The sequence below is a fragment of the Tursiops truncatus genome, chromosome 7 (genome assembly GCF_011762595.2).
Source record: "Tursiops truncatus isolate mTurTru1 chromosome 7, mTurTru1.mat.Y, whole genome shotgun sequence".
Lineage (NCBI taxonomy): Eukaryota > Metazoa > Chordata > Mammalia > Artiodactyla > Delphinidae > Tursiops > Tursiops truncatus.
The window spans coordinates 58,226,336-58,250,560 of NC_047040.1; the positions used below are offsets into that span (position 1 = coordinate 58,226,336).

The following is a 24,225-nucleotide window of genomic DNA, read 5'->3' on the forward strand; positions in this document are numbered from 1 at the left end:
AAATTTCAGGTCTCTTAGAAGGTAACAAAATGTAAGGCTTTAATTTGAATCTTTTAACTGAGCATTTGTTAGTGATTTATACTTATTCTTATATCTAAGAAATCTTTCGTATTTTTTTCTTAAATATGTCTTAAGTTAGATGAATTATATTTTTTCAGAGTTTGAGGCACCTTCAAACATCTACCTGAAATAAATGGGCATATCCAAATAAATTTTGTGAGTCATCTTTCTAATAGTATTTTTTTTCTTCTCAATAATCACATATGAAAGAAATATAATTTCCAGAAGAGATCAGATTCTGATTTAAATTATGTAAAAAGCATAGGCATACACCTGTTTAAAAACTGTCATTATTAAACGTTAGCAGTGGAAATTTATGAGTGACTTTTTCCCTTCCTTATTTTTCTTTCCATCTAGAATGTATATTATTTTACATTAATGCTTGTTATTGAGTTTTTTATTCAAAATATCAGTGTACTTTGGTCGAAGTTAATTTCTTGTTTAAGGACAAAATGAGGACTTTTTCTACCTTTCCAACTTTTCCTTCTTTAACTTTCCAACCCTTTAAGCAGCCTAATTTTATGTTTCTATGTGTATATGTTTTCCTGATGAAATAGTAAACATACTAGTTGGGGATGTTGAGATATCTTAGAAATATATTCTATTTTCCAGAACTCTCTGCCACCAAGAAAATGTATACTTAGTAACTACTTGTTTTTTAATGTTTTTTTATTGTGGTAAAAGTCACATAATATAAAACATACTATTTTAACCATACTTAAGTGTACAGTTCAGTGTCACTAAGTACATTCACATTGTGCAACTCTCACCATCATCCATCTCCCAAATTTTTCACTTTCCTAAACTGAAACTCTGTCCCCTTTAAACACTAACTCCCCATTCCCCCTCCCTACTCCGCCGCAAGTCCCCAGCCCCTGGCATCTACCAGCATACTTTCTATGAATTTTTAATATTTTTAAAGTTTATGTTTTGCTTTGATCATGTATCCTAATGTAGGGATCTGAATATTATGGATATAGTCATTCATTTATTCCTTCATTCATTCATAGGAACCTGTTAGTACCAGTGACTGTGCCAGCTGCTGGGAATACAATTGTGAACAAAGTTCTTGTACATACTGAATTTACATTTTAATGGGAAAATAAAATAAAAACAAAGATAATATCAGGTAATGACAAGGGCCATAAAAACAAAGTAGTGTTATTTTACAAGGAGATGGCATTTGAGGTGGGGAGCAGGGTCAGTGAAGGCCTCTCTGGTGATATAACTTCTGAGCAGAGACTGAATGAAACTTAATGAAATGGACAATTGAAATCTGCCATTAACTTTCAAATTTCTTATCTTTTAACTACCCACTCCCCCCAAAAAATTATTACACCTCTGGCACGAAAAGGATTCTAGTGGACTATACTTTTCATCATTCTCTTCCTCCATATTGCTTACCAGAAATAGAAATATACCTAAGAAATTATATAACTATGAATAGGAGGTTTATGAGAGAGGAAAAACCAGGCTCTTAGATAACTGAGCTGTGAATAGTCAGAAAGTAGATAGGTGTTCCTTTAAGGTTAATCAATTTTAAAATTAAAGGATGAGCCAAGCATTTAAATAAAGACTTTGGAAATAAAAGAGCAAGGAGTTAATGTGTTGTCCCTCTCTCCAGGAGCATTAATAATGTACATTTGTCAAGGTATTGATGGTATAAGGACCTTAGAAGTGGCTAAGTATCATAGTGTTAAATATTTAATAAATAGTGCTATATCTTAATTTGGACATGAACTGTAAGTTTCATGCTGTCATAGAGTAGTAAGCCCATAACTAAATAGAACTAACATTTGTAACTTTATAAGTGTATTTTCTTATATACTTATCTCATTTGAGGTAGGGCAGATATTATTATCCTCGTTTTCAAATAAGAAGGCAGACTTACAGAGATTTAATTGTCTTACCCCAGGTCACACAGCTAACAGGTGACTGAGACCCAAACCTAGATTTAAATCCTGGGCATTCTCTTATGCCACACAGTTATATAACATGCCCATTTGATCATCAGAAGACCCAGCTAGCCCTTATAATACATTATTTTCACAGAGAATCAAAGTTTTTCATAATCTTTACATTATTCAAAAATATTCATAAAATGAGTAGCAGTGGAAAAAGACCTGTTAGATGAGTTTATCCATTTTCATATTAAGGCAGAATCTCCAAATAAAAAATACAGTCAGCCATTTTCATTGCTGCTTTTCTCATGTCCCACATTAAATCTGGTAATAATCATGTTCCCAGCAGTGTGCTAGCCCAGTTCCCCTGATGATTATGCTTGCAGATTTTGAGTTGTAATTGTTTGTTTGTTTTTAAATCACAGATAATGTAAGAGCTCTTGTGACATTAGGTTGTAGACAATAACTTTACCAGAAACCAACAGTATACACAGAAGTGCTTTTTCATATATCTGCAGATTGGAAGAGGTGGTACAGAACTAGGGCCATGTATCTGCTCCAATGAGTTTATTTATTTCTGCTGTTCATAGCCATCTGCCTTCTGGCTATGCTCAGGGTGAACAGAGAAGACTATGTCTTTAGAGAGAAGACCATTCTTTCTGTTTGTTATGTAGCCTCTCCCAAGAATTCCTACTCTCTAGTTCACAGATAAGCATGGTAGCTTAAAGGAAATGTCCTTTTTACGACTGCATTTGTTCTACAACTTTGGTCCAATTTACAGGTGACTCAGAAGAGATAAGTTAGTGATTAAAGAAAAAGGACAGTCTTTGTTTACTTTTCCTCTATACTATAATTATAATGGTCTATGAAATTGCATTAAAATGATTTATCTATACTCAAGTGACATAATGCTACATTGCATTATTGCAGACTAAAAAAATAGCAGTACGCGGGCTTCTCACTGTTGTGGCCTCTCCCGCGCAGGCTCAGTGGCCATGGCTCATGGGCCCAGCCACTCCACAGCATGTGGGATCCTCCCGGACCGGGGCACGAACCAGCGTCCCCTGCATCGGCAGGCAGACTCTCAACCACTGCGCCACCAGGGAAACCCATTTTTGCTATTTTTAAAAACAATTCTTTTCAGAGGTACTTTAAGAAATCCGAGTATGAGAAGAAACCAAGACTCCATTGAGGTGAAATGTGGATTTTAGCAAATTAGAATGGTTCCCTGCCTCTGTCATTAAAAGATACAATAGGGCATAGTTAAGTGCTATAATTCATTCTTAAACAATGCTGATAGCATAAGCACCCTGACTAATCATAATTATGCTCTAGTGCTTGAGCTGTAAACAGAAAGGAAATGAAGCATTTAACTATATGCCATTAAATAATAGAATGGTCTTGTCTGGGTCTTTGTGTTATTTGCTAGGGATTGAAACCCTGCAGTAATCAAAATAGGAGCCACAGTGGGTGGCTAATTTTGTCTCTTAGTTCTTCAAAGCTATATAATAATTCCTCAGAGTGGGATTCTCCCCTCCCCCCAAGAGCCTTATTTATAAGTATTAATTAGAACTTAATAGTTGATACAATGATTATAAATCTAATTTGTTAATATGGGTCACCGCTTTCAATTATTTTTCAGATTTGAAAAACTGTACTCAGATTGATAACAAAAGAATAGTGCTGCGGGGGAGGGAGGGTGGTGGGATGAACTGGGAGATTGGGATTGACATATATACACTAATATGTATAAAATAGATAACTAATAAGAACCTGCTGTATAAAAAATACATAAATTAAATTTTAAAAATAGTGCTGCCTATTTATAAAGATGGAATGTTAAGTAATTATGCAAATGAATGGCAGAATGAACTGAAATTCCCATATGAACCCTATTCTAGTAATTAAACAAGTATTTATTCCCAACTTTTTGCTTTCCCGCTAGACTATACTTCTTTTGCCTTTGTATACCTGTTCAACTGACTTAAAATACCCCAATAGTAGCCTGCTTTATAAATATTCAGAAGATGAAAAAAGAAAAAAAATTGGATATAAAAAGAAATGGGTTCATGGATAACAATTAGTTATAAATTGCTATGTTACAAAACACATTTTTAGTCTGTCTGAAACCTTTGACATTCATTGATGTGTTAATTCCATTCAGCAAGTATTTTCAGATTTTGCTTAGCACTCAGCTGGGACTGGGGGTTATAAAATGATACCTTCAAGGAACTTAGAATTTGTTAAGATGGCACTGATACAAAAAGTTCACAAAGTACCAGAGCCATCCAGGGAAGGAGAGATCCATGACGCAGACTGAAGACTCGGTGGAAGAAGTGGTACCTGAGACAGGCCTTAAATAGTAGGCAAGATTTGGATAAGAAATGAGAGATTTCAAGAAGTTGGGGGATGATGAAGTTGGGGAATGATGATCAGCATGTAGAACTAGAAATTATGAACCTGGTATTTATCCAGCATTACAGTGATATAAACTGGCTGATAGAGGCTTTGCACTAAGGTATAGTGAGAGGTGAGCTGGATAAATAAGGAACAAATTGTGGCGACTAGATTGTGAATGTCAAAAGAAAGATTTTATATGTGGTCTTGTGGGCAGGGAGAGCTGTGGGAAAATCTTAATTTTTGAAAGTTAAGATTTAGGTGATATTGTTGGTAGCAAGTAAAATGGATAACGGGGATGGTCAAGAAAAACCAGAAGAGTATATGTTGGTAAACAGAGTAGGTAACCCACTTTTGAGATTTTTGACTAGTGGGAGTAGCAGGAATCAAGATTCCAAGTAGGAATCAAATACAAAAGATCATGCAAAAGAAGAAAGGACTTGGTGATTGGCTAGGCCTAAATATAGACTTTTGTTCAAATTTGCATTGAGCATTTAAAACAACCCGAAGTCCATTATGTAATGGTGATTAAGTGCTACTATACCAGGAAAGTACATTTCTGGTAAAAAGCATTAACTTAAGAAGCTTTGTGTGCTGTAAGTTGTCAAAGGAAATACCTTATGCATTTTACTTTGGCTACTCGGGAAAATTCTTAGGCTCAGACTGAAAACACAAGGCTTTTCTAAAATATACTCTCTATTTTAAAAATTGAGGGGTGGGTATAGACACCTTTCTCTTTGAGCTAAAATATCTAGTCAGAAGAAGTGTAGCTAACTAGAAATAGTTATCAAAAGTGCTGCTTTTTTTTTTTTTTACTTAAAGGATGAAACCTTATGAAACATGAAAGAGAACCACAGAGTTATAGAGCTATATATCTAATTTGGAAATCAGTGGAAAGAATTGGTGAAATTTTATGTAATCAAATATATTTTGTTTAACATTTCAAAGATATTAGAGACCTCTGTATGTGCTTAGTTGAAAAAAAGGGAATTGAATCTTACAAAAAGTGGCTTTTAGCTAATGAGAACAAGGCATTCTAAAGGTTATATAATCTAGTTTCATAACTAACGGGACATGTGCTTGACATTAATTGAACTTATGTATCCTGAGTAAGCAAACAAATATATTTTCCTACCTGTGTCATTTTATCTTAATGTAAATTGAGAAACCTAATCTTTTTCATTTTTTCACATGATTGCCTCTCTTGTGAAGCAAGTGATTGTGAGTGATTGTGGCTGTTCTTATTTTATCTGTCTTTCTCAACTTGAAATCATTTATGAATCAGGCTTTGCGTATATTAGGTTGAATAATTTCAGAATTCATTGCCAAAAATGTGCCTTGAGACCAATTTGATGCTGCAAGGCTCTAAGTTGCCCTGATCAAGCCAAGACCAGGCCACCAACCCTCACATGAACCAAGAAACTGCTAGAAGTCTGATCCAACCCATCCCCTTCCGAGGAGACTCATCTCATGCAATGGTTAGGTTCTAAAGTCATCATATACAGCTGAACCTTTGAAAAATCCCTCAAATCACCCACAAGATGCAGCACACGTACTTTGTGTATATTGTACCATTTCTCATAAGTTTAATAGCCAGATTCTTCTGCAGGCATTGCTCTTCTTCAATGAACAAGTAATTAGTTTGCACTTGGGAACATGTTTTATGAAAAAGAAAAATGAAGCCTATGTTTTCCTAAGAAAGTGTAGTTGAATTTGCATTAAATGTGCATTAACGTGAATTTACTGTATTCTCCTCCCAAACATTGCTTAGATCCACCTTTCCATCTCTAATTCTTCAGCGTCTTCACTGGTCTTCCTTCCTGAAGGCATTCATTCCTCTCCAATGGAGACTGCTCATTTTCTTATCGCCTGCATACCATGTGAGCAGTGGGTAGGCAGGATTGGCATCCTCATAGCCACTGTGTACCACTGCTAGGCCATTATTCTCTCTCTTCTGTAAAAACTGCTTCTTTGAGGTTCCTGCTGCCTGGCTAAACTGCTCATCCTCGTTGCTGTCATCTGCTGACCTCACGCGTCATTCCTCCTCATTCATTGAAGACCAATATCTGGCCCACTGTCATCTTCTCTACTCCCAAGTCTTGCTTGTTATCTTGTTTAACTTTAGCATCCATGTGAAGTACCCACCAAATTCTCTGCTCTCTCAGTTCCTTGACCTCCTCACCTCCAATGATGTTTTCCTGTACTCCACTTCAGCCACCAACTCCCATGGTCACATCCTGGACCCAGTCATCTGGGAAATATTAAATCCAATAGCTCAATATCTGACTTACTGTGAAGTCCTAAACTTCCAGCTACGCCTACTTCTTGAACTTCACAGGGACCTCCAGTCTCTAACCACTCTGCTATCTATCTGTTAGCCATCTCCCATCTTCACTTCTTTTCCTATATAGCTTGGACTCCATCACCTCAGTGCTCTTTTTTTAAAAACATTTTTAAAATAAATTTATTTAATTTTATTTATTTTTGGCTGCGTTGGGTCTTCGTTGCTACACACGGGCTTTCTCCAGTTGCTGCGAGCGGGGGCTCCTCTTTGTTGCAATGCACAGGCTTCTTATTGCGGTGGCCTATCTTGTGGAGCACGGGCTCTAGGTGCACGGGCTTCAGTAGTTGTGGCACGTGGGCTCGGTAGTTGTGGCTCACGGGCTCTAGAGCGCAGGCTCAGTAGTTGTAGCACATGGGCTTAGTTGTTCCACAGCATGTGGGATCTTCCTGGACCAGCATGTGGGATCTTCCTGGACCAGGGCACCTGCATTGGCAGGTGGATTCTCAACCACTGTGCCAGCAGTGAAGTCCCTCAGTGCTCATTTTTTAGTCTGTTATCTCCTCCTCTCTCCTGCGTTCTCTGTGCTCTGATTTCTGCCTCACCACTCCAATGAAACTTCTCTCTCAAGAGAACCAACAACCACCTTATTGCTATGACTACTTAAACATTTTGTTAGTAGATTTTTACTTTGAATTGTTTTAAGAATTCTACAGTTCTGCCCCTTTATTGAGACTAGTCTTAGCCTCTAAGTAGTAACAATTAGTGGGTTTTACTAAAAGTACTTTTTAAAAGTTGATTATCATTTTATAAGCTAAATGTCATTTAATATAGTGGGGTTTTTTTCCTTTTCAGCTTTATTACTAAAACATACTTTTCCAAAACTAGGGTAATGAGGTCATTCTACACTATTTAGGTTAATTTACAATATGTTATAATTAAGCATGGAAAACATTATATTCATAATTTATTAATATATTTCTGTGGTAACCATTTAAAAATCAATTTTAATTTGTATTTTGCAGTTGAAGCTTTATATCAAACGACATACCCAGAGTATCTCCAGTACATTTACTTAGTGGCGCCAATATCTCTTATGATGTTAAACCCTATAGGGTTTATCTTCTGTGAAATGCAGAGATGGAAAGACACTCCAAATGCTTCTCAAAACAAAGTGAAAATTGTGGGACTTGGACTTCTGCATGTGTTACAGAACCCAATAGTATTTATGGTTTTCATTGGCATTGCTTTCAATTTTATTCTTGATCAAAAAGTGCCCGTATATATGGAAAATTTTCTTGATGGACTTGCGAATTCTTTTTCTGGATCAGCTCTATTTTATCTTGGTCTTACAATGGTAGGAAAAATAAAGAAACTGAAGAAGTCAGCATTTGTTGTACTAATTCTTCTCATCACAGCTAAACTGTAAGTTTCACTTATTTAACTTGGGGATTTGTACTTTGTGAAAGCCTTATTTAGCCCGTTCGTTGGGATATGTCTCTATTTTCTCCATTAAATAGTTTGATAGTAGTAATCCCTCCTAATTGAGTAGTTACAATTTAAAGGAAAATGTGATGTTGGTATATTGTGGAAAGTCATTTCCATGTAGGTTACTCTTTACATTTTACTGTCAGAGGATAAAGACTATTGGTTTACCTTCAGCTTTTTTTTTTTTTTAATTTTGCGGTACGCGGGCCTCTCACTGTTGTGGCCTCTCCCATTGCGGAGCTCCGGACGCGCAGGCTCAGCGGCCATGGCTCACGGGCCCAGCCGCTCCACGGCATGTGGGATCCTCCCGGACCGGGGCACGAACCCGTGTCCCCTGCATCCATCGGCAGGCAGACTCTCAACCACTGTGCCACCAGGGAAGCCCTCCTTTCAGCTTTTATATAATTTTACTTAATATCTTCCAGTGTCCTAGTTTGATCATATTTTTAAAGGAATTTTGCAGGATTTCTGAGTTTTCTAAATTTATTAAAATCCTATTGGCCATGATGAAAACAATAATTTTGAATATAAACTTCTATTTCATGAATTTGAGGGAAATATTCTAAAATTCTGAGGGTGGCTGAATATAGGTAAGTCAGTAGGAATGATTATTATTAACCATCTGATCCTAGCCTGTAAATGAAAAGTTCTTAGCTCCTTAGTTGATAGTTCCTTCAGCCTCCTTAGCTCTTTAGACGTGGAGTTATACTTCCTGGTAAAGGTGACATAATTTTACTACAAGATTATCCCAAGGCACTTGGGGCATATTTAACTATTGAATTTAGCTCTTGTATAGACAATTAAATTCATGAGACCAGTGCAATATGAAATAGTATCTATATTTTCAAAATAATAAAAATGAATATAAATTCTGAAGATTATTAATAGTGGTGTTATGCTCTTGGAAATAAAGTATTATTTAGTTTTTTTGTTTAATTTTTGGCTGCACTGCATGGCATGTAGAATCTTAGTTCCCCGACCAGGGATTGAACCCACGCCCCCTGCAGTGGAAGTGTGGAGTCTTAACCACTGGACCACCAGGGAAGTCCCTTATTTAGTTTTTCACAGCAATAAATATGGTTCTAACAATAATAGTAATACCAACCATTACTTATAAGTATTTAAATATTCTCATTTTAAAAATCTTTTTTCTGGTTCTTTGATCCCTATTACGTAATTTCTTCTTCTTTTAATTAAAAAAAAAACACATAAGAGTAGTTCTTTACTCCATCTGAGAGCATGTCTGTAGGTGCTGCTGTGACAATATTAACCTTGGTTTTGTTCTTTCTAAAGGAAAGCTCCATTAACTTGCTACTGTTGATATGGTCTTTCTATGGAATCCTGGAGGATTTGTTTAATAATTAACTCTTCACCAGTTCTGGATTTCATTAGTTTTCTGCTCTACCTCAGTTATTTCAGTTCCCTTTGCTAAACGTTTTTTCTTTATTAAGATAAAGAGCTAATTGTAAGATACCTGTTTCTCTACTGGTTTTTGAAATCTGACTGAGTAGCATTGTTATCATTACCTGAACCATTTAAACCTCTAATCATAATAAAGGTCCACTTATTTATTTTTCCAAGAATGAGTTTAGTAATTTTCTTGAAAAAGTTTACTCAGATTGTCAGTCTTCTTTTTTTCTTTTAACATTTCAATGAACTAATAGGGAAAGCAAGAAACAGCAGTTATAATTACAACTTTTACAGATTTTTTGCAAGAAAATTATTCATAGAACAAAAAAAATTAGTTTTTTTCCTCCTAATTCCTGATGTTTGAAGTATTTCTAGAATATTGTTTTACTTTAAGTAGCTCCAAGTTGAATTTTTTATTCTTTCAATAAAATGATACTTTCCGGGCAGGAGAAGAATAACCTAATGCCAAGTTCACTAGAGCAATTTACTATTTGGGGACCAGCATACTTTGATACCAAGCAAATGATGCCTTTCTTGTTTCTTCAGCCTGGTGCTGCCACTTCTGTGCCGAGAAATGGTGGAACTCTTGGACAAGGGCAACAGTGTAGTGAACCATGCAAGTGTATCGAATTATGCATTTTTGTATGGTGTCTTTCCTGTAGCTCCAGGAGTGGCTATCTTTGCAACACAGTTCAACATGGAAGTAGAGATTGTATGTATATATTACTTTCTAAGTTTGATTGTTTGGTTAGTAGAAAAATGAATTTTTAAAACACAGAAATCTACATTCTTTTATGAGAATCTGATATCTGTAAATTGCCTCATTATAAATAAAGAGACATTATGTAACATCGTGTAACAAGTGAGTTATTTAATCTGGGGTCTTTATTCAGCCATGACTTTTTTCAGTAGTCTTTTTTAGTTTCAAGTATTTTAATGCTGTAATTTTAGTTAAGCCTAAAGGTTATTTACAGAAGGGTAACTTTCAAAATTTGAGGGGAAAAAATCTGATTTATTCATTGATAATCCAACCACCAGATGCAAAATACCACATAATCAACTGCAATAAATAGCTAAATCAGTTAACATCGATTAGTGTCTAAGCATGTTATCTACAGCATTAGAGCAGATGTTTTTGAAATATAACATGAAGGAACTAAATTGTTGACCAAAGCTTAGTTCCATTATTTAATCGGTAGAATGTTTGCATGGTAATTTTTCTCTTTTTGAAATTGCTTTTATTGCCCTATATTTTATGAAATAGTATGGAAGGAAACTGGTCATCAGTTTAAGTAGATCATTGATATGGTTTACTTTCTAGAATCTAGGAGATAAACATCAGATGTGGGATTTCTAGCATTGTTATATGCAAATATAAATTGAGCATAGACTGGAAGAGAAGCCAAGGGAACTTAACTGTGTTTTCTTTTAAGAACTCTAAGAAAAGGGGAATATGATATTAGATAACATGCTGGATTCTGTGATGTCTCTTTACTGACTCCTGCTTTTATTTTAGAATGCCTTAATGTGCTGTGGCTAAAGTTTACGAGAATTGTTTAAGTGAGTCTGTGACTCTTCCTCAATTTGACTTCATTTTTTGCAGATAACCTCAGGGATGGTAATAAGCACATTTGTGTCTGCACCAATCATGTACGTCTCTGCCTGGTTACTGACTTTTCCCACCATGGACCCGAAGCCATTGGCATATGCCATCCAGAATGTTAGTTTTGATATAAGTATTATCAGTCTGGTCTCCTTGGTAAGTATGTTTCAGTGTAAAAATGAATGAGAATCACAGAATGAATTTGAGAATAGCTTGGTAACAGAAAGTTAGGGAGTAAAAATATAATTTCTTATGCAATACAGAAAGCTAAAGCCTACCCATAAAATATAGTATCAGCCTTCTGAGTTTTGTCTTTCCAGTTGGGAGTTAGAGTTATATAACAGACAAGCCATGAGATTTAGTCATACTTGGATTTGACTCCTGGCCCTGTGACAAACTAGCTGCTATTTCTCTGTGGAGTTACCTAAGCCTCTCTAAGCTTCAATTTTCTCAACTATAAAATACAGATAATAATTTAACGTATTTCCATGGTTTGTTTTAAGGATTACATGAGACAATATATGTAAAAGGCATTCTGAAAATGGTGAATTGCTATATAAATACTAGCTATTGTAGAATCATGTTGTAGGAAGGGATCTTTGGGATTAAGACCAAACATCCATTTAATGTTAATGAAACTTTTGGATATATCTAGCTCAGATTAAATACTTATACACTTGGCAACTAGAGTATCTTGTAGATTGAGTTGCCTGTTGAATTCAAACAGTATTCTGGCTGAAAATAAAAAGACAACTTTTGCTGTTAAAAGAAAGGAGATAGGGATGAATATGTATACTGGCAACAAATAAATGTGTGATTAATGTAATTTTTAAGAAATTTTGCTTCTGTTACATTTTCTTAAAAATGATGCCCGTTGATAAGAGGGCAGTTTCATAGGGGGAGAGACAATATAAATTTTGATGGACAATGAGGTGAGAAGAAAGAAGGAAATCAAACCAGCATACGTAGCTGACTACTGGGTATCCTTTTAAATATAAAGAATGCAGGAAAATTAATCTTAAGGTGGATGACGTGTGTTGTTTGAAGTAAGACAGCCTGGAATGTAGATACCTCACGAGCCAATGTGGTGGAATCAAAAAGGGAAAATTCAAGATAGTAACTGTGTCTCCCGCGCCTTTCCTGAAGAGTTGTCTGTGAGCCTGTGTCCCACCCTAGCCACCAAAGGTAGGGATAGTTGGAACGTGGCCCTCCCTGTTCAAGGACTAGTTCTTAAAGACTCTGTCATTTTTGGAGTTAATTTACCATAGGATCTCTCCATGCTTTCTATTTTACTTTACTTTTACTATTAGTTTACCTTAATGCCCTTTTGAGAGCTACACAAGTTAAAGTAAATAAAATATTGCAATTCCTTTTTGAACCAGGATAAGAGAATTCTTTAAAGAGGCTAATAAGTAATTAGTAAAGTAATTATAAAATAACAGTTAGTAATTAATAAGTGATTATAAAGATTAAGAAACCTGAGTAACTTTTGAACCTCTGTGTTTAAGATCTGGTCTTTGGCTATTCTCCTTTTGAGCAAGAAGTATAAACAGCTTCCTCATATGCTTACAACTAATTTACTCATCGCTCAGGTTAGTAAACCTACAGATAATTAAAGCTGTGTTTTTCTCATTGGTTATATTACTATAGAGGAAAAAATCGCTTTGTTGGGTTTTTCCAGGTATAAAGTCAAAAGTATTTTTTTACCAAATACAATCAATTACAATTTGGTTACAACTAATTTATGCCGAATTTATTAAATACTGCAGTGTGTCTTAAACTATACAAAGTTGAGGCTAATACAGTTGGCCCTCCATATCTGTGGGTTCCATATCCTCAGAGTCAACAAAAATGGATCGAAAATATTCAGAAAAAAAAATTCCGGAAAGTTCCAAAAAGCAAAACTTGAATTTGCCATATGCCGACAGCTATTTACATAGCATTAACAGTGTATTTGGTATTATAAGTAATCTGGAGATGATTTAAAGTATACAGGAATATATGCATAGGTTATAAGCAAATACTACAGAATTTTATATAAGGAACTTGAGCATCCTTGGATTTTGGTATCTGTTGGGGGGGCGAGGAGGTGTCCTAGAACCAATCCTCCATGGATACAGAAAGACAACTGTAATGACATTTAGTGATAGTTTTGCATTTTTTAATAGAAATAATTGAATCATTACAACTTAAACTCTCTCATAATCTTACTTTTCTAGTTAAATCTTTGCATGTCTCAAATCATAAAGGAAAGAAGTTTACATTTTCTATGTAAACCTTTTCTAAATATAAGGTTAGTATTTAGAATGTTGTCATTATCTACTTCAATTAAATAGAAGGCTTGTTAAAGGCTCGGTATAAAAAGTTTTTTAATCATAAAACTCGAAGTTTTAGTATAACTAGAATGAAATAGTTAATTACTCAGTAATAATTTTAAGTGAATAATTATAGTTGCTGTGAATAAAACTCATGAGTATGAGTCATATGAGTATGACTGACTGTTTTTTAATAATTTTTTCTTCAGTCTGTTGTCTGTGCTGGAATGATGATATGGCATTTTGTTAAAGAAAAAAATTTTGTTGGACAAATTCTGGTGTTTGTTTTATTGTACAGCTCCCTCTACAGCACCTACCTGTGGACAGGTAAGTTGGATCATGAAGAGATATTTAGGTCCCCCTCTCCTCCATCACTTGAGGCCTCAGTTTCTAGTTATCTAGTTGAAGTCTAGTAGTACAGGATTAGGGCATTCACTTGGGCAGTTACACCCACTAACATAGACAGTCTGCAAAGCTGAGTTCTCTTCCCCAATCACTGTTTCTTCCTGGGCTCAGGTGGTTTCCAGTCACATGTCCTTTTTCTTCCGGGTCTTGGGTTCTAGGCCACAGTCAGCACAGCTCCCCTTTGGAGCCATCAAAGGGGAAAGGCACTAGAAGCAGGTAGGGAAAGGAAAGAATGGGCAGAGAGGGATGGGGCATGTGAGGTGTGTCGCAGAGCTCGCTATTAGAATCCAACTGAACTGAATGAAAAATTCTGGCTCTGCCTTAAGCCAATGACTTAACTTTTGCGGTCTCAGTTTTCTTATCTGTAAGCCTGGATTATCACACCTTACAGAGTTATTTTGAGAATCAAATGAAATATGGGTGTTTATGCCTGGTACATGGTAGGCACTCAACAAATGTAACTATATTATTAAATAGAGGGAAGAGCAGTAATATGAGAATGAGAAAAACAAGTGAACAAAAGGGTATGGAAAGAGAAGAATACCCAGGAAGAAAAACTATTTTTCATTTCAACTGGCCCCATAAAGGATATTCAAAATGTTTTAGCACATTGCTCTTTTGACGTATAACATTTATTTGGGTGTGTACATTCTGGTATGTTTGTGAAACATTCAGTCTGGCTGATTTGTATTCATACCACAAATGCAAACCTATAAAATGGCACATAAAAGGAAACTGTAGAATGGTAGCACTGGTTATAGACCCTGTTAGGAGGCAGATGTCAGGAAGTGGCTGGGGGCGGGGTTGGGGGGCGGACAGGCCTTTGATTTCATGCCTTCAGGATCAAAGCAGGACCCATCTCAGTCAACAGCCTTTTGAAGTGAAGCAACAATGTGGCGAGGAATTCATACAAAATGAATTCAGTGCAAACAGGAGAAGGTTTGCTTTTTAAAGGCAAGTACACGTACACCTTGCAAGGCATAAGAGTTTTCACGAGCTGTCAAGTGAAAAGAGCCTGAATACTTTATTTCCAAATACAGATGAACCAACTTGATCTCTAATACTTAGGTTTATTAAGGTTAAATTTATAATGAGAATAAGAGAGCAGTATATAGATCAATCTGTCAAAAAGCCCCAAGTTTCTCTGATATCCTCTTCAAGCATGCATACCAAAATCTCTCCAAAGAAGCTGTTCTGAATTCCTTGACCTCGATGAAGAATAACCTTGAGATTATTGTGATATAACAGAACTTTAGACCTAAAAGGTCATTTTAAATCATCCTGTTCAGCCATTTTCAGTTTTACTCATTTGTAAACCATCCTCATGAATTTTGCCATATCTGCGTACCACCTGTCCTTTCTTTCCACCTTAAAATTAACTCACTTTTTTTACTTTAATAAATTTAGCCTTATCTCAGTAAAATCCCAGGTTTCATGTGTTAGTTAAAAATTTTTCAAGCACATGTTAAAATAAACACATAATTAGTCAAAAAATGTTCCCCCCGTGCCACCTACAGTCACCGCACTTTCGGAAACACGGGTCTAGTTTAAATCTTTCATTTTGCCAATGGAGGAAAATAAGGCCCAAAGAGTTTAACTGATTCAGGCAAGAACTCTCACAGCTTCCTCAGTGAGACATCCAGGCCTAGACTAAGCCTGTTCTTCATATGTCAATACTTTCACAAGGCAGGAATGAAATGATAAACGTTGGAATTTTAAAGAGTGCCCTCACTACTATGACACAGTTGGTACTCTTTTGTGATTGGTTACTTGCTTCCCTGGCACTTTAAAAACCTGAAACAGAGTGTGCAAATGCATTGGGAGGAGCACTGGTATTACAGTGTCTCTTGAACTTGAGTACTGTGTGGGTCCTCTATAAAGAAAAACAATTCTCAAGGATCTCAGTGCTGATTTGTATTATTTCTAGCACGGTGTTACTTAATCTGTATAATCTTAAATCTAGGTATGAATTCCTTATATACAGCTAATATACAATTTTAAAACCAAAGCAAATTCACAGATTAGATTTAAACAAAACTACAAGCTCAGTAACTCTAATTAGCAAAATTAATTGACATGACAAAGGATCTTATTTTGCTAATCTGAATCACAGCTTGAAATGTAAAATGTAACTCATTTTTCTCTGGGTAGGGTTTTTTTTGGTTTGGCCTGGCTCTGCTTTGATGTGTGGGTTTATGACCTGGTTATCTTGCTGCTTTTCTCTTCTTCAAACTACCACAGAATGTTCATCTGGACTATGTGTTGTGATATTATTTGGCCTTCACTTGGCTCAAACTTCAGATAAAACCAGATGTAAGCCCTGAAATAACGAGACTGTACTTTGGTTGTAAGATGGTCATCCAGATGATTATCATTGCAAATAAACCAAAAAGACTTAACATTTCTCACAGAAATTTCCAGATCCCTATGGGTCCACAGATCTGAGTTTTAGAAACACTGACAGAGTTGAAGGACTTAACCTTCTGGCAGAAGGCTGGGTTTCTAGTCTTGCTGTGCCCTCTGCTGGCTGTGTAGCTTGGGCAAACCCTTGTTTACGTATCTATAAAATGAAGGCATTAAAAAAAAAAAAAATGAAGGCATTAATTTAGAACAGTGGTCCCTTCCAGCCCTAAAGTTCTAAGCTTCTATAGCTATGTAGAATTTATTAAATGTTACTTCTATAAATAATTGGGTATAAGATATAAGGAAAGCTCTTGAAATATTTGTTTTAAAACATTTGTTTAAATGTTTAAGACATTTGTTTTTGTGTTAACTTTATATTATATTCGTATTAAGGTCCATCATTTAGACTTGGTGAATTTTCCCAAAACAAAACCTGTATAAGAATTGCCTGTACTTTCTTAGCACCAGCAAAGTGGGGGTGTTTTTATTTTTAGAATCGTTCTGTATCCAGTTAAAAAAATTTTTTTTCCAAATATACTTCGATTCCAAACACATCAGTCAAAAGAACAAAATGATTTGGGCTTTTTGAAAAAAATCTTCATGTATTAAACAAGAAGATTTCAGTAAAGAAGCAATGTAGGAGGGAAAACATGAATGATTCTGAATTAAGAAAACTTGCTTCAAAATATTGGGAAAAGCATTTATTTAAAAGGAGCGAATTCTAGGGCAAGAACTACAGACTACTATTGAAATAAACTTGGTTAAAGTTCCATGAAGTCTGATCAACATCAAGAGTAATCACCTATCTTTCAATCTCTATTTTTTATTCTTAGGCCTTCTAGCAATTTCTTTGTTTCTTTTGAAAAAGAGAGAAAGGGTACAAATTCCTGTTGGAATCCTCATAATATCTGGCTGGGGGTAAGTTGGTAGTTTTCTGTTTGCTTACACGTTCCCACATACACAGTTACTATTCATCCTCTCTTTTTTTCTCTCTCGCTCTTTTTTTCTCTCCCTCTAAACTCTTGTTATTATAGGATTCCTGCTCTCCTTGTTGGTATTCTTTTGATAGCTGGAAAACATAATGGAGACAGCATTGACTCAGCCTTCTTTTATGGAAAAGAGCAGGTGAGAAGAGTTTATTGACAGTTCTGTTCTTGAGAATGTCTCTCTTTAGCTTCTTAATGTGTTTTGCTATACTTAAATTAAAATTAATTTTGAAAGTCTATTCCAGTTTATTGCCTATCACACTGGTGATCCTATGTCACTTTGTTAACTCACACCTCAAAATGCAGTAAAGATTTTACATGTCTATAAAAAGGAAAATGAAATTGAAAAAAAAGATTTCACATGTTTAAGTCTGTTTGTAGCTGAGGATTTCCAAATATTTGAAACTTAACTGGGTCTTCTTAAGCATACTTATGAATTATGTTCCCTTTATTGGAGGAAAGGGTGATTAATTTAAAGCCATTTAATAAGTTAGCAGTAATAATAAAAGCCAAGTTCTTGACTTTCAATTGTATCATACATACAAATTTCAGAACAAAAAGTATTTGGGGAAAAAGTGTGCTTGAAAAGCTATTGAGTAGGAGGCTTCTGAGACCTGCTGAATCAGAAATTCCCAAGGATTTGTGTGGTTTTTGTTTTTTTTTTTAATTGAAGTATAGTTTGGTCTACAATATTACATTAGTTTCAAGTGTATAACATAGTGATTCAATATTTTTATAGATTATACTCCATTTAAAGTTATTGCGAAATAATGGCTCTATTTCCCTGTGCTGTACAATACACCCTTGTTGCTTATCTATTTATACGCAGTAGTTTGTATCTCTTCATTCCACATCCCTACCTTGCCCCTCCCAAAGATGTGTTTTTTAAGAACTTCCTAAAATGATTTTGATTTCTTACCCTTTTTTTCTGTTTTGTAATTTTGAATTTTATTGGATTGTTGTGAGAATAAATAAGATTATCCATATAAATGACTTAGACTAGTGCTGGCATATAGTTAGTACACAATAAGTATTAGCTATAGTCACTTATTTTTAGTATTATCACCATAACAAAGTTTCTAGTTGAAATACACTTGAACTGTGTACTAAAGCAAGCAAAATCTTTGAAGTAAAGAAAAAGTCTCTAAGTAATCATTTAGATTACTTGTAGAGGAAACCAAGGACATGATGCATAATGAAAGAAGCATCTAGAAATCTCGTTTGATTACAAGCAAACCCTAATTTCTCTTCAAGTAACTTACATTCCTTCCATACTCTTCCTCTTTTTTAAGAACTACTATTGTAGAGCATTTATAGCTATGGAGATAACGCATTTTCAACCAAAAAAGTGCCCTTAACCTCGTATATTAAGATTTCAAGCTGGAATTGTGAAAAGTGGCCTAACGTCTCTTTGCAACGTTGACAGATGATCATCACGGCAGTCACCCTGTTCTGCAGCATTGTGATAGCCAGCGTATCACTCATGTGTATGTACCGCACCTCCCAAGCAGGACGCTATGAAGTTTTCGACCAGTCTCAAGACCACAAAGCAGCAGAGCCTGGAAGCACTGCTTTCGAGGACAGTCCAGTGCCGATAAATGAACATGAACCTTTTACAAGTTCTATCCCAGAAACAAGTATGATCCTTAATTATAAAGAAACTCTTACATGCCTGTATAGCCTGTATCCTAAATGTTTTGTTTAAGGAAACTTCCTTGAACTATCTTGAATATCACAGGTATTTATGAAATGAGGAATTTGAATCATAGTCAATAATAGAAAGAGCTTGCAAGTTCATTTATTAGATTCTTGTTTATAAATCTTTTGTGAGGATAATCTTTTTTTAAATCCTAAGACTTCCTTGGTCCTGAGAGTTTAGAGAAGAGTAACAACTGAAGGAAGGCCCTTTCTAGGAAACTAAGCACCTGTGTCTGTTAATTTAACAACATTGTATCGGGTAAGCACCATCAATAAAATGAACTAAAGAGGATTGATTGAAGCAGGGTTAATGGTGAAAGTTGGGAGTTGGCAAACTACAGTGGGCCATCTGTTTCTGCATGTTTCAAGAGCTAAGAATAGCTTGTACATTTTTAAAGAGTTGAAGAAAAATTTTAAAAGACAAATATTTTTTGACACTTGAAAGTTATATGAAATTTAAATTTCAGTGTCCATCACATGTTATTGGAACATAGCCATGCTTATTTATTTATATATTGCCTATGGATGCTTTCACGCTATATTGGTAGAGTTGAGTCGTTCAACAGAGATTCAATGGACTGCAAAGCCTAAAATATTTATTATCTGGCCCTTTATAGAAAATATTCGGCAATCCTTGGTATAAGTGAAAATATGACCCTAACCAGTGACTTTGTTAATGTGTTAACGGTTATCGGGTTTGCTTCAATTCGTGAAGGGAACTCAGCAATAGAGTATGCATTTTGGATTCATTGGTGCATGTGGAGATTTCATAGACATAGACCACTGTGCTAGGAAGTGTAAATGATGGTACCTATTTTGTTTAGAGAGTGTGTGGAGTAGAGAGATGACTAATCTTAAAACTATTAGTTGTAAATAGCAATAAGTAAAGAAAGAGCAAAAATAAATATCTTTTTAAAAAGAGATTTTAAAAAGCATTTTAACTAACTTAAAAGGAAGAAGATCCCACAAAACTTACTGTCTTACATTGCCTTCCTTCCTCTCTCCTGTCCTTCCTCCCAAACTGCAAGTAGATGGCATGGGGGTTAGAAACACGGATCTGGAGCCAGTCTGCCTGGGTTCAAATCTGACTCTACAATTTACTATTATTTGGTCTTAGGCAAGTTCTCTGTGCCTTGGTTTCCATATTTAATGCTGCTAATACCAACTACATAGGACTGCAGGTTCCCACTACATAGGACTGTAGTTTGCCAACTAGTGATTTACATTAACCCTGCTTCAATCAGGTCTCCTTTAGTTCATTTTATTGGTGGTGCTCACTAATTTCTTTGTCAGATCCTTTGTGATTATGTCATCATCATTTCATTCTTTTGAGTCCTCTTGACTATTTTCCCTTTTAAAACAGAATTTCAAGGATTATGTGTATGCTTTCCCTAAGATTTTAAAAGCCTCTTTTCTGAAGTCTCGAGTACTTTTCTGATCATGCCCAGCATCCTTTCCTTCCTCGCTTTCTTTGTGTACTCTCACATTTATCCTATAAATCCATCTACTTTATGTTTTCAGACAGGGCGTAAAGACCACCACTCTCTACATCTTCTTCTCCTGCGAGGGTTTTAGAACTGGCCACCAAAGGCCTGCGAACATGTGTGGGGAGTCCTAAACTAAGTGTCTTAAGCCCGGAGACTTCTGCTACGTCTCTGCTGTCCTTTAAAAATAGCAAATAAACAGTACCATAGATGTTCTTTAAATCCTGTCATCGTCATCTCTAGCAGGAAAACTGGCTTGCACCTTTTGTATAAGTAAATGGAGAGCCAGAAGACAGCTATGGCTTATCTCAATAGAAAACCTTCTGCAGTGTTTATACTTCCCTCTCCTCTTATCTCACTGCTTTATAATTGCTTTATAAATTTTCAGTATAACCCACTAGAGTGCAAGTGCTGTGACTGACTTGCCCATCATTATAGCCTCAGCACCTAGCATGGTATCAGGCTTCCTATACATGTTTAGTAATATTTGTTAAATGAATGGATAGATGCATGGTCGATAAGATGCGCCATGATTTTCTGAAGCTACCCTGAAAACTCCTGTGGCAAAGCACTTGTTTATTTGCCTATTCACCCACGTTCCTAGGAAAAAGGTTTTTAAACCTGTCTGGTTATTTTCCTTCCCTAAAGCCTGCTCTCTTCTGCTTTGCTAGTAGTATTAACACATAACACATTAGCTGTCCAGCCTGGCCTCCCCAAATCTCAGTAATCCAAAGTAGTTCACTCCCTTCTGCCCCTCGCTACACATTTGTCAGAGACACGTGATTTGCTTACACTCTTAAGTGTGGAATTATAATCGAAAGGAAAATTAACCTATTTTATTATGAGAGCAAAGGTTCAGTTAATAAAAGAGAAGGCCATATCATCTCTCTTATATATGGAATCTTAAAAAAAAAAAAACCAAGCTCATAGATTCTGAAAACAAGATTCGTGGTTGCCAGAGGCAGGGAGTAGAGGGTAGGAAAAATGGGTGAAGGGGGTCAAAGGGTAAAATAAAAAAGTAATAAATAAGTATGGTGTATTACTAAGCAACATGCAAACATACATACATAAATGAGAAGGCTAATGGGGCACTTACACATCCTTCTTACATTTGAAGGGAAAAACTGCCACGTGTGTGTGTTCCCTATACATATGTCATTGGAATGGGCTGGCTTTGTATCTGTTTTCTTAACAATTTTATCTTAGTGAATTTAAGCCTTCAAATTTATGAAGGTAAGAGGGCAGGGCCAGCTGATTTCTGTATTTTCTTTTCGATTATTCTGTGGCATCGTTATCTTAAATTTAGAGAGACATTTGTCATAGCTTATTATAGATTATAGTCTTTATACTTTGAAATCTTTTTTTGTTTTGTTTTTAAGAACACTACTGAAAAATTAAAGCACATTATCAATGAAAGTTTCAGCCTATGAATTGTTCCTTTTTAGTACATTAAGTTTTAATACAGTTTATCACTGAAGTTATTCTATTATAATCCATGTCAAGGAGCACCGTGTCCATATATATGAGATGTTTTAAAGGACACTGCATGCAGTTCTCTGACTATATAGAGGTAAAATTACAGCTCTATAGCAGATGTCTCAGTATGACTTGTGTAAACCAGTTTACCTATAAACCAGCAAGAGGCTTTCAGCAGTATATATCTAAAAATAAAAAAAGAATACAACTGCTTTTACTGCATCTTCTAAACTAGTAGGAAACATGTTCTTGAAAGAAGTGAGTTTTGAGCTAAACTTAGAGGAGGAGAGGGTTTGGATGAAATCTATGTCAAATTAGGCCAGGAGACTCAAACATGAAGTTTGTGGAGGACAACTAGAGAATTGTCCTGAAAGAAGGGAAGGGCCTTTGTTGAATAATGGGAGTGGTTGGATAGGGGGAGAGGGGCCGAGTCCTAGAGAGCTTTCAAATTCAGGCTAAGGAGTTTGAATTAGCTGCAGTTAGCAATAGAGCATTAGTGCATGTTTTCAAGGAGAGATGAAATCAAAGCTGTATTTTAGGAAAGTGGTCAAATTCTTATTTCCCAAAGCACAGTGGAAACTAATAAAACAGCATGGATAAAAACATTTTCCTTAAAAAAAAATTAATTAATTATGGGAATTCCCTGAGGGTCCAAAAAAGATATCAGCTGGAGAACAAACAAACAAAAACATTTTCCTTATTTTCCTTGTCTCACACAAAGGAATATGTAAAAGACTGATCCTTTGTCTGCCACTCTTTAAATGTTAGCTTCTGTATAAGGACATTTGAATTTGAATACTTTTTTTTTTTTGCGGTATGCGGGCCTCGCACTGCTGTGGCCTCTCCCTTTGCGGAGCACAGGCTCCGGATGCGCAGGCTCAGCGGCCATGGCTCACGGGCCCAGCCGCTCCGCGGCATGTGGGATCTTCCCGGACCGGGCACGAACCTGTGTCCCCTGCATCGGCAGGCGGACTCAAGCACTGCGCCTCCAGGGAAGCCCCTGAATACTTTTTGATAGATACCCATACAATGTGGCTGTATGGAAAATTTGTGTGTGTGTATGAATGAGTTAGGGGTTTTTTTTTGTTTTGGGGGGTTTGGTTTGCTTTACTTGGCATCTCTTCATGCTGTCCATTCCTGTTGTGCTTGGACTCTTCCCTCACATGGTATTTTGTCTATGTAGGTTGCTGCTCCTGCTCCATGGGAAATGGTGAATTATGCTGCTCATCCACAGAACCAGTAGCAAACATAAGCACCAGTGGCTCTGTGACTCCCTCGTTTGAGGAAAGTAAGTGCCTCTGGCAGGGAGTTCAGCTCCGTGCTCTGTGATGACCTAGACGTGCTCTGTGATGACCTAGACGGGTGGGATGGGGTGGGTAGGAGGGAGGTCCAAGAGGGAGGGGACGTATATATACATATAGCTGATTCACTTCATTGTACAGCAGAGACTAACACATCATTGTAAAGCAATTATACTCCAGTAAAAAAATAATATAAATATATATTTAAAAAAAGAAAGAAAGAAAAGTAAGTGCATCTGGGCTATGAGGATGGGCCTAAGGAACAAAAGATTCCTTATTCTTATGCCTTAAAAGAACTCTATATAGAATTTCTATAGAAGCTACTGTTTGAGAATATTCTCAAAGAAAGTACAAATAGTATAATAATTGTGCATACATAGGGTACTGATTTTTAATTTGCGTGGAAATCTTCCAATAAATTTAACCCAAGTGATAATTCCAAGAAGTTTGCCCTAAGGACCATTATTTTTTGGGGGCTCTTGTTTTAGAAGCTGAGACTTTTCCCCTACTCCATTCCCCCAGGGCCAGGACTAATTAGGTAGTGCTTAATTACATTTGGAATCCATGTGCTTTAAAATATGCCCTTTCTTATAAAATAAGAAAAATCTTTACAGGTAATAACCTTTTGGCATATAGACTAAGAGACTAAACCACATTTATGGTCTGAATTCCAAATTATTTAAGACAACCGAATACATTTATGTGAAACTGCAGTGTACCTTCAGTTGATCATCCTTATTTTTAATCAAAGTAGAAAGGGAAACCCTAAAAAGTCCTCTTTATGATGGAGCATACGTCAACTGTTTTGCTGTCATTATGTTTTTATATAAGAAATGTTGTGAGGATTATAAGAAATGATGTGTGCAAATCACTTAGCACAGTGAGTGGTATACAAACTAAATGCTTATTAAACATAGTAGCAGCAGCAGTAGTTGTTATTATTCAGGCGGGATTTGTACTTGACTGCTTTCTGCTGGCTAGGAATGAATCTTAAATAGTAGAATCCCTATTTCCATA

General features: G+C 36.0%; 1 protein-coding gene across 3 annotated transcripts in view; it reads left to right on the forward strand.

The window, feature by feature from the left end:
- GPR155 (G protein-coupled receptor 155) overlaps positions 1 to 24,225 on the forward strand; it is a 42,833-nt gene that overhangs the window by 5,310 nt on the left and 13,298 nt on the right. For all 3 annotated transcript variants that reach the window (XM_019922779.3, XM_019922780.3, XM_004326584.4), the window contains exons 3-11: positions 7,665 to 8,064; positions 10,084 to 10,249; positions 11,141 to 11,296; positions 12,649 to 12,732; positions 13,665 to 13,782; positions 17,097 to 17,181; positions 17,298 to 17,388; positions 18,676 to 18,886; positions 23,091 to 23,195. In XM_019922779.3, coding sequence (XP_019778338.2) covers positions 7,665 to 8,064; positions 10,084 to 10,249; positions 11,141 to 11,296; positions 12,649 to 12,732; positions 13,665 to 13,782; positions 17,097 to 17,181; positions 17,298 to 17,388; positions 18,676 to 18,886; positions 23,091 to 23,195 — 1,416 coding nt within the window. The remainder of the gene's footprint in view (positions 1 to 7,664; positions 8,065 to 10,083; positions 10,250 to 11,140; positions 11,297 to 12,648; positions 12,733 to 13,664; positions 13,783 to 17,096; positions 17,182 to 17,297; positions 17,389 to 18,675; positions 18,887 to 23,090; positions 23,196 to 24,225) is intronic.